The 14,954-nt window shown below is 33.5% G+C and overlaps 1 protein-coding gene across 1 annotated transcript; it reads right to left on the minus strand.

Annotated features, from left to right (window-relative positions):
• Window positions 1-4,018: 4,018 nt before the first annotated feature.
• Window positions 4,019-12,036, minus strand: LOC107031671 (eukaryotic translation initiation factor 4G). The gene is made up of 11 exons (XM_015233115.2): window positions 11,840-12,036; window positions 11,391-11,616; window positions 11,162-11,271; window positions 10,785-10,952; window positions 10,550-10,623; window positions 10,392-10,448; window positions 9,440-10,204; window positions 8,858-9,286; window positions 5,671-8,783; window positions 4,635-4,829; window positions 4,019-4,533 (listed from the first exon to the last, which is right to left on the minus strand). Exons 2-11 carry the CDS (start codon window positions 11,564-11,566, stop codon window positions 4,203-4,205), a joined length of 5,418 nt encoding a protein of 1,805 aa, XP_015088601.1. The 5' UTR covers window positions 11,567-11,616; window positions 11,840-12,036; the 3' UTR covers window positions 4,019-4,202.
• Window positions 12,037-14,954: the final 2,918 nt, after the last annotated feature.

A 14,954-nucleotide genomic window follows, 5' to 3' on the forward strand; every position in this document is an offset into this window, starting at 1 on the left:
AAAGATAAAAATCGAGTCTACTGAATTTATAATCTGTCTTTAAGAAAATTATATTTCTCAATATATTCGAGGTGATGAAATGTTTTCTTCCATGATAGAATGATTTACTCACCGGTATAGTAGTACCACAAACTTCAGTGAACAACAAACTCAGTCGACGACAATAAATCACACGATATTTTTTTAAAATCCAAGAAAAAAAGTAAAGTGTATTTGAAAAATGAGAAAATATATCATTATTTATAGCTAACAAAGGTAGTATAAGCATGCGGTTATTGTTATCAGAAAAAATTCAATTCATTATAATCATTCAATATAAAAATATGTTATTCAAACGACATCTTTTCTCTAAATATCCTTTCGAAAAAGATATTTAATTTTTCCAACACCCCTTTTAAAACTTAACATGTTAATTTTTATAAGTTCACAATATGAAACTTTTTTTTAGCAGATTTTATATTTGCATTAAGAAGAAAAAAATCAATATTTACTAGTAATGATTTAATGCAACTGTTTAATTAAACTTAACGTGTAGATATGGAGTGGAAGTCTTTCAATTCGTGTCTGCCAAAATCCAAATTTTTTAAAAAGAAATATAATGTGCTTTTAATGTTGTCAAACATTATTTGGTCCTTGTCGTTGATTGAATTCTCAATTTAAAATAATATTTTCATTACGAATATTTAGTAAATAAAAAAAAAAAAAAAAGGAAGTTTCCTAACATTTGACTTAATCATCATTAATATATGACTTCACATGCTGATGCATTACATATTATGTTTAGTTAAATTTGGAGTGTTTATACTATCATATCACTGAAAAAATATTAAATTTACGTACAATAAGTAAAATTAACGAAATAGTGTATAAAATATTTATGAGATTAGGAATAATTATAATTAGTGTAGATCACTAGAACGTGACTTCACATCTAAGAACTAATAAGTATGATTAATTTGCCATCATTAACTTTTGCCACCTGTCTATTAGATGAAATAATCTTTGTGTTCAGGATTATGGAACTTATAAATAAATAAATGAAATACTAGATAATCCAATTTAAGAAACTTTTAGCTTAAACAATAAATTAATCTATAATATATGGTTTTAAAATCAACAATTATTAGAACCACTAAAATACTGGTTGTTTTTTTTGTTATAAGAGGAACCTGGCCTTTAGGTCATAATTTGTGTCAAATAATATTTTTTAATTATAAGAAGTCATTTGATATTGGTTCTCAACCTTAATTATTAGTCTTTGAATTAGTACTAACTAATATAAGTTTTGTCATCGTATGTTTGATAAAGAGGACATATTTTTTTAAAACTTTTTTATATTTGATTCTAAATATTTTTTCTTCCAAAATAATTCCTTTCAAAATAAAAAAGAACGACTTCTCTAATAAAAATAGAAAAAATAAATTAGATATACGAGTTTTAAGTTTACTATCTCCTCATCTACCCTTGCCCTTTGACTATCATATCCCTCGCTACCATCGAACCCCCAAACCCCATTCTGACCACTTTTATAACATTTTACCTGATAATATATAAATATTTTTAAAATAATATTTTATTGATTACTTATCACACGCTTAAAAATAAGTTATATATTCACTTATTCATTATTTTTAAAAAATAATTTAGAAAATTATTTTCTGTGAAAAACATTTTTCTTCGAAAAAAAAACCACACCTTTTTAAGTAGGTGGCATTTGGAGAACCAAAGAAGGATACGCTAAATCAAGATTGGAAATGAGAGATTCTTGGCCTCAAGACATTTTGACAAATCCTATGTTGGATCCCTACTAATTACGAATTTTATAATTAATTAATAATTAATTAATACAAAATTTGTATGTAATAATGAGGTGAAGACTCCCTTGTCTTCTGCCTACCTTAATGCAAATACAAAGTATCATAAGTTAATACTATACTTTAAATTATCTGTTATGATTTGGTAAAATAATTATCTTAAATTATATATTATTTTCAATATTTGTGATAAAATTAAATTTAATCTTCATTGTAATTCTTTTAAATACTACAAATATTTAAATTATGTAGTATGATATGATATTGAAATCCATGTAGTTCAAGTCCTATTGTTTTTTAATGGGAAAATGCACAAGTATCCCCTCACCCTATGTCCGAAATCTCACAGACACATTTAACCCCTGAACTTATTTTATAAGTTATTTTCTACCCCTTTTCAGCCTACGTGGCACTAGCTTGAAAAAAGTCAATTAGCATTGGACCCACAAGATAGTACCACGTAGGTCAAAAAGGAATAGAAAATTATTAATAAAATAAGTTCAGGGGAGTAATAGCACCTTAGTATAAGTGTGTCTCTGAGATTTCGGGCATAAATTGAGGGGGTACTCGTGCATTATTTCTTTTTTAATTCATGTATGTGAAATGGTTTCTTGGGGAAAAGATAATAACCTTGGTTCAGTTATTTTGATTTTCAAAAATACTATATCATTATTAATACCAAATTAATTAGTATTTTGAAGTTTGTTTTCTGTATTTTGTCGTACCGTAAATTGATAATAATAGTAACTTATTTGATTTTAACTTACAAATAATCATGTAATAGAGAATTATGATTTAAGATTTTTTTTTAAAATGAAAAGTTTTATTTATATCATATTAATATTTTACACATATAAAAATAATTTTAATTCTTTTGTAAATCAACCACTCAAAAAGGACATCAATCAAAATAGAGTGGTAAATTAAAATCCCAATATTCAATGATTAGTTGTAGTTATACCATTTTATATATTTGCTGGTGTTATATAATAACATATATATTCAATATTTTAGTATTTTTTATAAATACTAGAACAAAATATTGAATATCGTATCAAATATAAAGTAAAAGATAAAATGNATATATATGATAATTCCTTATCTATCGCATTATGTCTATCTTTAGTGATGATACATAAATAAAGTAAATATTTAGTGAAAAAAATTATATATTAAGGCATAGATATGTGTAAAATAGTCAATCTTTCAAAATTGACATTTTATTTATAAATATGTAAATGGAAATCGCGATAGATAATTTGAGAGACTGAAATACTTCCTCTGTTTCTATTTAGTTATCACCGTTCACCATTATACAATTAATATTTTTTAAGAAACTAGGTAAGTTTACCACTCTGTCCTTATTTAGTGTTCTCTTAAAGTCAAGTTTTTGATCAATGAACATGAATTAATTTATTTTGATTAATTAATTTGACCAATAAACACGAATTATTTACTTAATTTTTCTTTGTTAATCAAATATATATTTTTTCAAGGCTAAAAGGTAAAATAAAAAGAATAGTGTCATTTATACATTGATTTATAAGATGAAAAGTATTAAAAAAACATATATTTCTAGTAAAAACGAGATATAAATAATAACAGATGGAGTATAATTATTAAGGTTTTGAGATTCCAAACGGACTAGAATATGTGTGATCCCATCTTGATTCTCTAACCTCTTGTCTTTGGTGTTGCTGAGAATCTGATTGTTTCCAATTTCCCAGGAGGGAAACTACTTTTTTGTCTTTGAGGTTGCATTTTTCAATTGTCAAATTATGTAAAAAAATTTAATGAATAGTATTTTTTAATTTTGAAATATTTAGTTAATTTAATTTGAATTTTTCTTTATGAGATTTTATTGAATATGATAAGTTTATCTAATCCAATTAGTTTGAAAAGTTAATTCATATTAACTTTTGAAAAATGAAACATAGCTGATTTAATCAGGAAAAAATAATGTTAGCGTTTTTTTTTAAAAAAAAAACATTTATCCATTCCAATTACAAGGAATTTATCCATTAAAAAAATGAAGAATTCTAATGAAAAAACAGGCAAATAATTTGATAAACTCAGATCTACTTTTTTATATGCAAGTAGCAGATTGGTAAAAAGTTTTCCATAACATTCAATGCTTTAATATCCCATGTCCTATGCTTTTCTTCTTAAAAAATTATAATTTTATAATGGTAGAGCCAAAGGTATTAAAAAAAAACTTAAGTTCATCCTATTTGCTACTGCAGTTCCGAAAAAGAAAAAAAAACATTCAAGGACATAAACCCTTATATTGATCACCATTTAAATATATATCTGCAAAATTAAAATGTGGCCTAAAACTAGACATGAATCTCTACCAAAGATACAATTCCTCCCCCCACCTATTAAACCCTAAATAAATTTGTCTAGCTTCCACTGCTTCTTTGAACCTTGAGGCCGAAAGTTCTCAAGCCGCATATTCGAGCTTCTGCAAATCTCCGAAACTGCAGAATCACCTTGCTCGACCTTTATCATCTCCAATGTGCTCCCAAGAACTTCAGCAGCAAGCCCTATTTCCACAAGGCGTCCTTCCTCTTCTCCGCCTTTGTATATCAAACTCCCTATTTCATTAAACGGTATCACATTTTCCGATATTACCTTCCCAAAGATGCGACCGAGAAATTCGGCTGCTCTAGGGGCATCATTTACTGCATCCTCCAAGCTAGTCAGAACATTTTCAAACCTGAAAGAGTAAACAAAAACATAGAGTTGAACAGAAAATCCAAGTGCTTTAAAGCTTGAGCTTGCATTCTAATTTTTAATAGGAAAACCACAACTCCATACCCTTTAATTAACTGATCTTGACTTATCGCTACGTCTCGAGAAAGAGTTAGACCAATTATAAGCTTTGCCAAAAGATCCCTTTCCATATCCTTCCTCTCGAAGGAGTCAGTAACCCAAAGTGAGATCATTGATGGATAGAAGCCAGGTGAATTCAGGTCTTTCACACACAAAGCAACCTCTTTCTCATCTTTCGCACTGAAATGAAAAGGTTTTAATTTAATTAATAATAAATTCAATTAAGTCACAATACGCTTTAGCAAAATTATGTACCAAAAATAAATTGCATAGAATGCTTCTACGGTTCATGACTAGGGTACAAGGAGGATTCAACTTTGCTACTATAGATGAAGTTTAAGATGACAGATGCTAAAAGAACCTATGTTTATGTAATCTTCATTACTAGAAATTAGAAATTATAATTTCTTGGTTGCAATAGGAGACAGAAAAATTGGATAATGGGGAGACACGCGTTCTGAAACATACAGTGAGAAAATTCGTCTACTACATCATCCTCAGATAACAAAATAACAAGGTACCTTGTGCTTCAACCTTCCCAAGGAGGCATACCAACCTAAAATATGATCATCACGGGCTTTCTATGCTATTACTACAGATACTATTCAGATATACTTGAAAGTTAATGTTCATCGCTGAATTCCAAATTTAAACTTCTCCTTTTTGGTTGGAGAAAGGCTTCTTTCATGGGTAGTGAGACCCCACAACAAAAAAAAAGACTAGTAAATATGAACATCTTCTTTGGAAGAGGTATTATCAAGATCTATAATTGCCGAACCATATCATAAGCTTATGCTTCCTAAAAGTTTAGACATTCCTGATGATACCGTGAATAAGTCAGCCAAGTGTTGAACCAAAATCTTCTTGATATCAGAAGCAACTTTCTGAAAACAGTTCCAGAATGGGTACTTATTTGAAGTAGATAAACCAACATATTTAAAATGATTTGTGCAGAGCAAATAAACCATAGTCAGACCAACACAAATAAAATGCAAGTAAATAATAATCAGTTCAGAAGTACCTGTAGAATTCCTTGATAGCAGCCATAGACATTTCCTGCAGACGTTCTTCTGGCCAAATCCTGTCAGGAGCCACATTTTGTGTGGAAGTCGCCCCTCCACTTCTTACAAGTGGAGAAGGAGGCCGAGATGTGTCAAATCCACGCTCCTTGTTACCATAAGTCACGTTCCTTTCTGGTGCACTTGATTGATCATGTTGACTAGATAATCGCTCAGGCATGTATTTGGGCGCAAGCTCCTCTCTTAAACCATAAAGGGGGCGCTCTGACAAAGAACCATAGCCACTTTGGGCATGTATCATCCTTCGAGAGTCTCCAAAATTTGACATATTATCAATGCTTGGTCCAGCAGGTTGGCCCCTGGAAGACATTCCCTTTGCAAGACCACCTTGGGGTCCAAGTGTGATCGGATCATCACCAAGAGGCCTCTGGGTCAGGGGAAGTGACAATGTCCTATTCTCGAAAGAATGCCTCTCATCCACCCGTACGTCCTGCATGCCATAGCCACGGACCTGTGGAGACATAGGACGAAACCCCCCCATCTGGGAGCCCGGAGAAGACAACATACCTCCTCCTCTGGGAGCAAAATCCATAGGTTGACCCCTTCTACTAGAACCTCCCAGACTAGGAGTACGAGCAAGCCTAGTAGCTTGTGCATGTCGTTCTTGGGCAGCATCCCTATGCACTTCCTCGATCTTCTTAGGCCCTTCAACTTTTCTCCTTTGCTGCCATTTGTTCTTTCTTAGATCGATTGAATCCTTCAACATGAACCTCACCCTAGAAGAAAGTTTCATGTTATTTGACAACTTCTCCAACATATCAAAGTATGCATCCATATGTTCCTTTGCTTTGGCATGATCTATCATCTCCCCAATTGTACTCATCAACTTACACAAAGCTTCAACATTCTCCTCATCGGGATTTTGATAGTCACCTAACAACTTCTTGATGCACTCGTGCATAATTCTCTCTGTCAACATTTTCTTCTTATAAAGTTCACCGATCAGTCTTATATTGCCCAACATTCGTCTCCGTGCTTTCACTCTTTTCTCCTCCCTCTCCTCTGCTGACAGTTTTACCTCACCTTCCTCGTTAGTTACATTGGCTTCTAGTTCTTCTCTTTCCCCTCTCTCAAACTCTTCCTGACATTTGTTTAGAAGTAACCTCTTAAAAGTGATTTTTTCATTGTCTACACTCAGATCAGGCAACTCGGCTGCTAGGTGTTGACAAAAATTGGCATACATCTCACAAAAAGTTGGCTCCATCAAAGCTTTGTCAAATATCTGAGAAATTACACCATTGAGTGTGACATCATTGTCAATATTAACTTCTTTCACTTGCTGGAATAATTTGTCAAAGTTCTGGGGAGTAAGCTTATTTAAGATAGCTTTCAGCTGTCTCTGCTTGGCTTGTTCCTCATCTGTTACTTTACCTACTTCATACTTTACTTCAGCTTTGTGCATATTCTGTGCAGGTGTGTGAGGAGACGGCATTAAACCCTTTTGGAAAGCAGTTCCACGCTGCCACCTGTCAGCATCAACTCCATTTCTCAGGCCTCCTCCCTGAGGTGGACCCATGGATTGCATTGGTCCAGATAGTATACCCCCAGTGGCGAACTGACTCATGGCATACTGACCCACAGCATACTGACCCATGGCATATTGAATGGGCATTGCACCTCGCGGGTGCCGCAGAACACCAGAATTGCCTCCTGGGCCAGGTCGGAACCCCACACCATTTCCCCCAAAGCCAATGTCCGGCTGAAAATCTCGACCAGGCATAGGAGGTCCAGGCATCTTATTCCACTTGTCTCCATCCCCAACGCCACTTCCGCGACGTTCACGATGTCCGCTGGACGGCCTATCAGTACCTCTTCCTGGACTAGGGAATGGCTCACGCATAGCACTGGCATTGAAGTTAATTAGAATATCAGCAATATCAGGAGCAACACTGAAACCCTCAGGAATATCAATGCATTGCTCTGCAAATTTAAGCAAGAAGTCTCTTGAATATTTCTTGGTAGTCACACCATCACCATCTTCACCATCAACCTTTCTATGTTCAGGAGCAATTTCTAGTTTAGGAGTAGATACATCTGCAGCATCCTCCCAATCATCTGGCTCTGCTTTAACCTCACCAACCTTCTTAGTTGATCTAAGATCTTCCTGATGCACATTTTTAGATGGAGGCGAAGAGTCATCTTTAGAAGTGAGTTCAATGGTTTCGATTGATTGACTAAGTTCATCCTTCTTCTCTGGACCTTTGTACGCCATATAAAGATCAGAAGTCGCACCAGCAGCATCTGCCTTCTTATATAAGTCTTTTTTCTTCTTTTTACCCCTGGCCATAGTGACCTTAGGCACATTGGAATCCACCAAAGATTTCTCCTTGACACCAGATGACGACTTGGAAACTAAACCGGTGTAACTAGTTTCAGTATTTTCATCTTCACTCTTTGAAGTGGCCTCATCAGAACTCTTCAACAAATCAGAGGCGAACTCCTGACTTGCATCAACCGACTTTGTAACAGGAGCTTCTTCGGGGTCCGCAATGTCTGATTCCTGATCATCTTGAGCCGATAGACCAATTGCTGATGTGCAAGCCTCGGTATTAGTAGAATCCTGGTTAGAAGTGGATGATGTAAAGCTATCAGCCATGCTATCAACTCCAGTTGAACAAGCTACAGATTCATTCATGTGTTCCACTCCAATTTCTGGTCGACCATTCTCAATATTGGCATATGCTGCTCTCTTTGGAGAACCCCCTTCAGTTAGGCCAGACACCTCAGGAGATTCTACCGGAAGAGATTCTGAAGGTGGCTTCGAGCTATTATTCTCGTCCTGCTTGCCAGCCTCAGACAATGCTACTTCATTTCTATCCACAGTTTTAAGTACTGGTTTGCCCGCATCCTGATTTCTGGAATCCAAAGGTTCAGACAAATCTTCCTTTCCACAATTTCCAGTAATATGACTTCTCAATTCAGCGGACTCTGACAGAGATAGACTTTCCCTAGTGTTCACAGCAGTGCTCACTGAGGCAGCAGTATTGACCTCAACGAGTGTGGTTAGTGGATACTGGGGAGTCTGACTTGAAACTGAGGTAGATTTCCCAAGAGCCTGCAAAGAACTTCCAGTCATAAGTAGGACCGAGATAGTATAGTGATGTGGTTATCAAGCATGCAAATAAATACCTTATCTTGAACAGTCAATTGTCCCCTAGTTACTTGTTTTTTCTTTTGATCTTCAGTGGAGTCTGGGCCACCAAGTGTTTCACTAGCTGCATCTACACTACTATCTCTAATTAGAGATGTTGAAGACTCAATGGGAGCTTGAGAGGTCAATGACAATATGCCAGCTGCTGAGCTCTTCCCTGAGATAGAATCAGACCCTTTAGTAGATTGTATATTTTCTACAGGCCTTGAAGAAGATTTTGAGCCATCGCCAGTCCTTGACTGAGTGGTGGAGCTTTGATGTGAAGTGCTTGTGTCTTTCTGAGAGTGAGCTGAATCTCCTCCATGTGGCTTTGAGAGCCTCACTGGATCTTTTCCAAAAGAAGAACTAACAGATGGTAACTGCTCTTTTCCTGAATGTATTCCTCCAGCAGCCGGTTTCACTGTCACCTAAAGTTGATTAGCATGAACAAGATACATTATGTTGTGAGCATGCACGAAAAATTTAATTGCAAGTAAATAAAACTCTTAGGTACTGATTTCAGTGATAAGCATAAAGAGAATTGAGATAGAAATTCCATGCAGGATTTGGCCTCGACTAACCTGATTAAAAGGCCTTGGTGGTTGAGAACTCTGAGTGTTACTGAGAGGAATAGAACTTGGAGCTTGAAAGTAAACAGAATTGGAATTATAAGAGTTGGGATAATAGTTAGGATGACCGGGAGAATATGATGCAATAGGCTGTGATTGAGGTGGCATATTAGGGTGTGACCTCTCTTCAAGCCTCAATTCTTCATGAGTTTCCGGGTGAGTTATCTTCACACTTTTACGTTGACCTAGGAACTTCCCAGCCTGCTGCGGAGAAAACTGTGATGGCATATTCATTCCCATGTTCCCCAATTGCTGAGGCAGCTGAGGCCCAATTCCTGATGAAAAATTCAAGCCCTGCCCCTGATGCATCATCCCTTGAGACTGCATTGGGTGGGGTTGAAGATTTGAGACAAACATTGGCTGCTGCATAGGTGGATTGACAATTGGCAGATGCATCGGCATTGGTAATGATGTAGCAGACATGGAATGAGATGGAATTTGTGGTCCAGGACCACCAAATTGAACAGGAACTTGAGGTGGCTGGTGGAATGGAATTTGCATGTGCATTCCAGGCATGGGATGTGTAGAAGGCTTTTGTGTTTGAGTAACAGGAGGTGGAGCTAAAATTTGTACCTCTCTTTTGGGCTTGTTAGCCACCCCATAAGCCTCACTATGATTGGATTGGTTGAGGGGTCCTGCATCCTTTCTTGGCATAGGCTGCTTGGAAGTGGATGGATTTGGCAACGAAGGAATAGCTCTTGAAGTGTCACCACGAGCCTGCGAAATAAATTAATGAATCAGAGCCATAAGCTACTCTGTGGCCCAGGACTAGATTGCTCCACGGGCAAGAAAAACATCATATTGTTCCAACAAATACAAAGAAGCTAAATTACAAGCTCGGTTCTTCAGATCGGGTATCAGAAAATTCATAATCAGACAAAAACGAAGAAGACGATGAAAAAACCTGGGCTCTCTTCTGCTCGTCCAGATTTGGTGGAGCTGAGCTTGTTCGCGCAGGTATCTGTACACATTGTAAAAGCAAATACCTTCAATTATTAGCACGAAATTTTTCAAATTAACCACACACAAGAGAACACCACTCATGGTGGAGTCTAGAAATACCTGCAGAACATTCATGACACCGGGACTTATGGATCCAAATTGAAGTGGAAATGACTTAGATGCATCTCCTGGATCTAGAAAATCAGAAAGTAATATCATTCAATAGTAGGAACTACAACTATATACATAAGAAGTGTCAATATTCCTACACAAACAAGTTGTCAACCCTTCCCCACCCCCACCAACCCCACCCGAAAAAAGAGTACAAGTAGATGTATAAAGACTGAGAAGATACTCTTTGCAGGAGTGACAGGTGCAGACGACTCAGAGATTGGAGGGACGACATTAGAAGTTGGAGCTCTTGGCACTGCTCGAGTAACCTTTTGAGTCGAAGCATCAGTTGGCTTAACAGTAGCACTGGGAAGAGGTGTGTGGGCAATAGCAACAGAAACATCTGATGCTCCTGCAACAAGATAAAGTGAACTATACTTGAGTTGAAGTAAAACAAAAGTACCACTAATACTCTATATTGAACCACATTATACAAAATTATCACAAACGGTAAGCTTTAAACCTATAGAGCCCATCTCAGCATTCAGAATAAACTAGTAAAACTAGTACTTCGCAAGCCTCATATGCATGCAAAAAGATTATTATGGTCAATTGACATACCATGCGATGGTTGTTGCTGATGAGCACCATTCAGATGAGAATCAGAGCCAGCACCAACGCCACTTACCCTAGGTTGCCCTCCTTGAGCATTATAATACTTCTTGTTGAAACTAACAGAGATAAACAACAATGGATATCCAAGAATCACCAGTAAGTATAGAAAAACCCTAGTTTATTTTTACAAAACGATCAATTTCAGAAAATAACCCAGAAACAAGCAAAAACTCACCTTCTATTAGAAGTCAAAGATGGATTGGAGGTTGAAGAAACAGGAGGAGGGGCGGCGCCTCCGCCACCGCCACCACTTCCTCGGCCGCCGCGGTGCTGATTAAAGCTACCGGATCGGGCGGTTCTCCTGTACTGAGACGACTCGCGAGTGTCAGCCCTTGATTGATTGTGGGACATAAATTCAAACCCTAGAAAACAGCTTTGCTGTGTGTGTTTCAATCTCTATCCTACAATACAACAGATCCACCAATCAATCAATTAAGAGAAGTAGATAAAAATCAGAACTTTCATCATAAATCAACAATAAGAAACCCCAATAACCAAAATCAAAAGAAACCCACTTCAATACAAACCCCAATAAACAACCCCAAACCCGATTCTCGTGTTTCTAACCCGACCCACCCACCCACCCAACAAACCCTAGAAACAGTAATACTCACAGTGTCCTACCTGACAACAAAGAAAAGTATCCAAACTAGGGTTTCAATGACAGTGACGATTGGTGCAAACCATTAACACAGTGCAAACGAAAAGTGAGGAAGAGGAAGAGAAGAAGAAGAATGAGAGGAAAAGGGGAAAAAGGGTATGTGTGTTGTTGGTAAGGGAAAAATGTTAGTATGTTTTATTAGAGAGAGAAAAAATCATTTATGAGTAAATATTAAGAAAAACTATCTAAACCCAAAAAGGTATATTTATACAAAACTTCTTTTTTGGTAACAAAATTGAGAAAAAAAAAATATTTCAATCGATTTAATTTTTTTTCATAAAATAGGCTCTCTATCTTCAAAATACGTATAAGAATACAGACGATATCATATTAAGTAATTGATTTAAATTTTTCCGAGATAGGCCTTCTACCTTCAAAGATAACGGATAAGACTGAATATGATATTATACATATTAGGAAATTGATTTAAAATTTTTCAAAAATAATCTCTCTAACTTTAAACATATGGATAAGAATAAGTATTACATTAAGTAAATGATTTAATTTCTTTTCGTAAATTGTCTCTATACCCTCCAAAGTACGCATAAGAATGAGTATAATATTTATATTAATGAGTACAATACTATATTAAGCATTTGAGTTAAGTTTTTTCGAAAATAGTCTCTCTACCTTCAATCATACGAAGAAGAATGATCACAATGTCATATTAAGCAATTGATTTAAACTTTTTCAAAAATAATCTATCTACCTTCAAAAATAATAAATAAAAACAAGTATAGTATTATATATATTAAGCAATTGATTTTAAAAAATTCGTAAACTTTCTACCTTCAGAGATACGCATAAGAATGAACACATTATTATATTAAGTAATTCATTTAATTTTCTTCATAAATAGTCTCTGTATTCAAAGATACATATAAGAATAAGTGAAAATTTACAGTATTATACTCATTAATTGATTTTTAAAAATTCAAAAATTGTCTTTCTATCTTCAAACTTATAAGAATAGGTACACGTCACACTTTCAATAATATATCATGTGTAATTATACTTGATATGATATTATTTTATTGTTGGTCTGGGTATTAATTTGAGCGCGCATTTTGTAAAAAGTGTGATGCGTGTTACTATTAATGATATAAAAATTAAAATGAGAAAAAAAATATAATATATAAACAGACACTCGATTAATCGTAACTGTCAAGTAAGAACTCCAATTTCATGAGTATATATTGGTACACGCAACGGATTGATCTCAACTAGCAACCAAATACTATATTTTGTCTATGTAGTATCTCTAAATACTCGATAATGATATGGCACATATATTTTTAGTGGTATCTAAGTAATCATTTTGTAAGTTAGAGTGTTTAATTGATAAAACATAGACAAGTTATGATGCCTAAATGTGCGTACTTAAAGTTAGAGTATTTAATTATCAATTGATGTCAAATTTAAGTGTATACATTTATTTATATATTATGCCAAAAAAATGTTGAGAAGTAAAAATTAGAAAATTTTCTTCTCTTATTTGATTCAATAAGCAACGATGAAATTAGGAAAATGTTTATTACGGTAGAAAAATAATTTTTCACACATGATTTATATTAAGTAGCTAAAATTTTCCTTTGAGAACAGTTAATTTATTTTCATAATGTAAAGGTAAAATTTGTACACACCACCTTCTCAATATATTATAAAATAATATTAAATATGTTACTTATTTATTAGATAAATTTATTTCAACTTGACTCTTAAAAAATGTGACACACATTGTGAAAAATGTGATATATATTACCGATTTTAATATTTTGTCTAATGTATTATTTATTTTTCAAAAATAGATTGAGAAAGAAAAATAAAAGGAGAGGCGTAGAATAACAAAAACATTAAGAAAATTCTTTTGTTTGGTTTAATAAGCAACGATAAAAAATTTTTAAAAAAAGTACTTATTATATTAGAAGAAAAAGATTTACTCATCTCCGATATTTAATTAAGCAAGTGATTTATTTATTTATTTTAAATATCTTAATCTAAACTCATTTAGCAATTGAACACTCTATTATCGTATCTGTATACGATATAATCTTTTTGGAGATTATAGACAATATTTTATAAGTTAGAGTGTTCAACTAAAATAATGAAAATGGATTACAATGTATATATATGCATATACAAAATTATATTATTTAATTATCAATTAAGAACAAATTTATATATATTGTGCCAAAAAAAACAAACATAGAGAAGTAAAAATTAGGAAATTTCCTCCACTTATTTGATTTATTAAGGAATTCTGAAATTAGAAAAATACTTATAATAGTTGTACAAGTATTTATCGGCACTTGATTTATATTAAATAGGTATAGAAAAAATTCGAAAATAGTATATCCATTTTCATAAAATAGAAAATCTCACTAATAAATTTATATTGGATATGTTATTATTTAATTTTCAGATAAATTTTTGTCAACATGAATTATAAAAAAATGTGACACGCATTGTGAAAAATGTGATACGCATTATAAAATGTGACATACGTTACCACTAATAATGATTTGTATAATAATAATTTGTATAATGAATTATTTATTTAAAATATAGATTGAGAAAAAAATAAGAAGTATAAGAGAAAAAATTACAAAAAGAACTCTTCTTAAGCAATGATGAAATTGAAGAAATACTTATGACAGTATAGGAAAAGTATTTACTCACCCTCGATATTTAATTAAGTAGATAATTTATTTATTTTTTGAAATTAGTTTCTCTATTTTTGATATGTTAGTATTAATTATTTGTTGGGATTTTTTTTTGTAACATGCATTGCCATTAATAATAATTTATCTAATACACTATTTATTTTAAAATTAGAAGAAGAAAAAAGTGTAACAAATAAATAGATACGTAATTGATTGCAAATCATGAGCAAGTACTCCAACTTTAAATATTTATACACATTTAATTAAATATTAAGTCGCTAAAATTTCTTCTTGTATTTTCATAAATTAGGGGTAAAAGAGTGTACATATATCCCCCTTATTAATATTAAATTTATAAAATCGTATTCACTGTGTTATTACTTGTTTGTTAAATGAATATTCTTTCGATACGAAT

This window comes from Solanum pennellii, chromosome 1 (genome assembly GCF_001406875.1).
Source record: "Solanum pennellii chromosome 1, SPENNV200".
Classification (NCBI taxonomy): Eukaryota; Viridiplantae; Streptophyta; class Magnoliopsida; order Solanales; family Solanaceae; genus Solanum; species Solanum pennellii.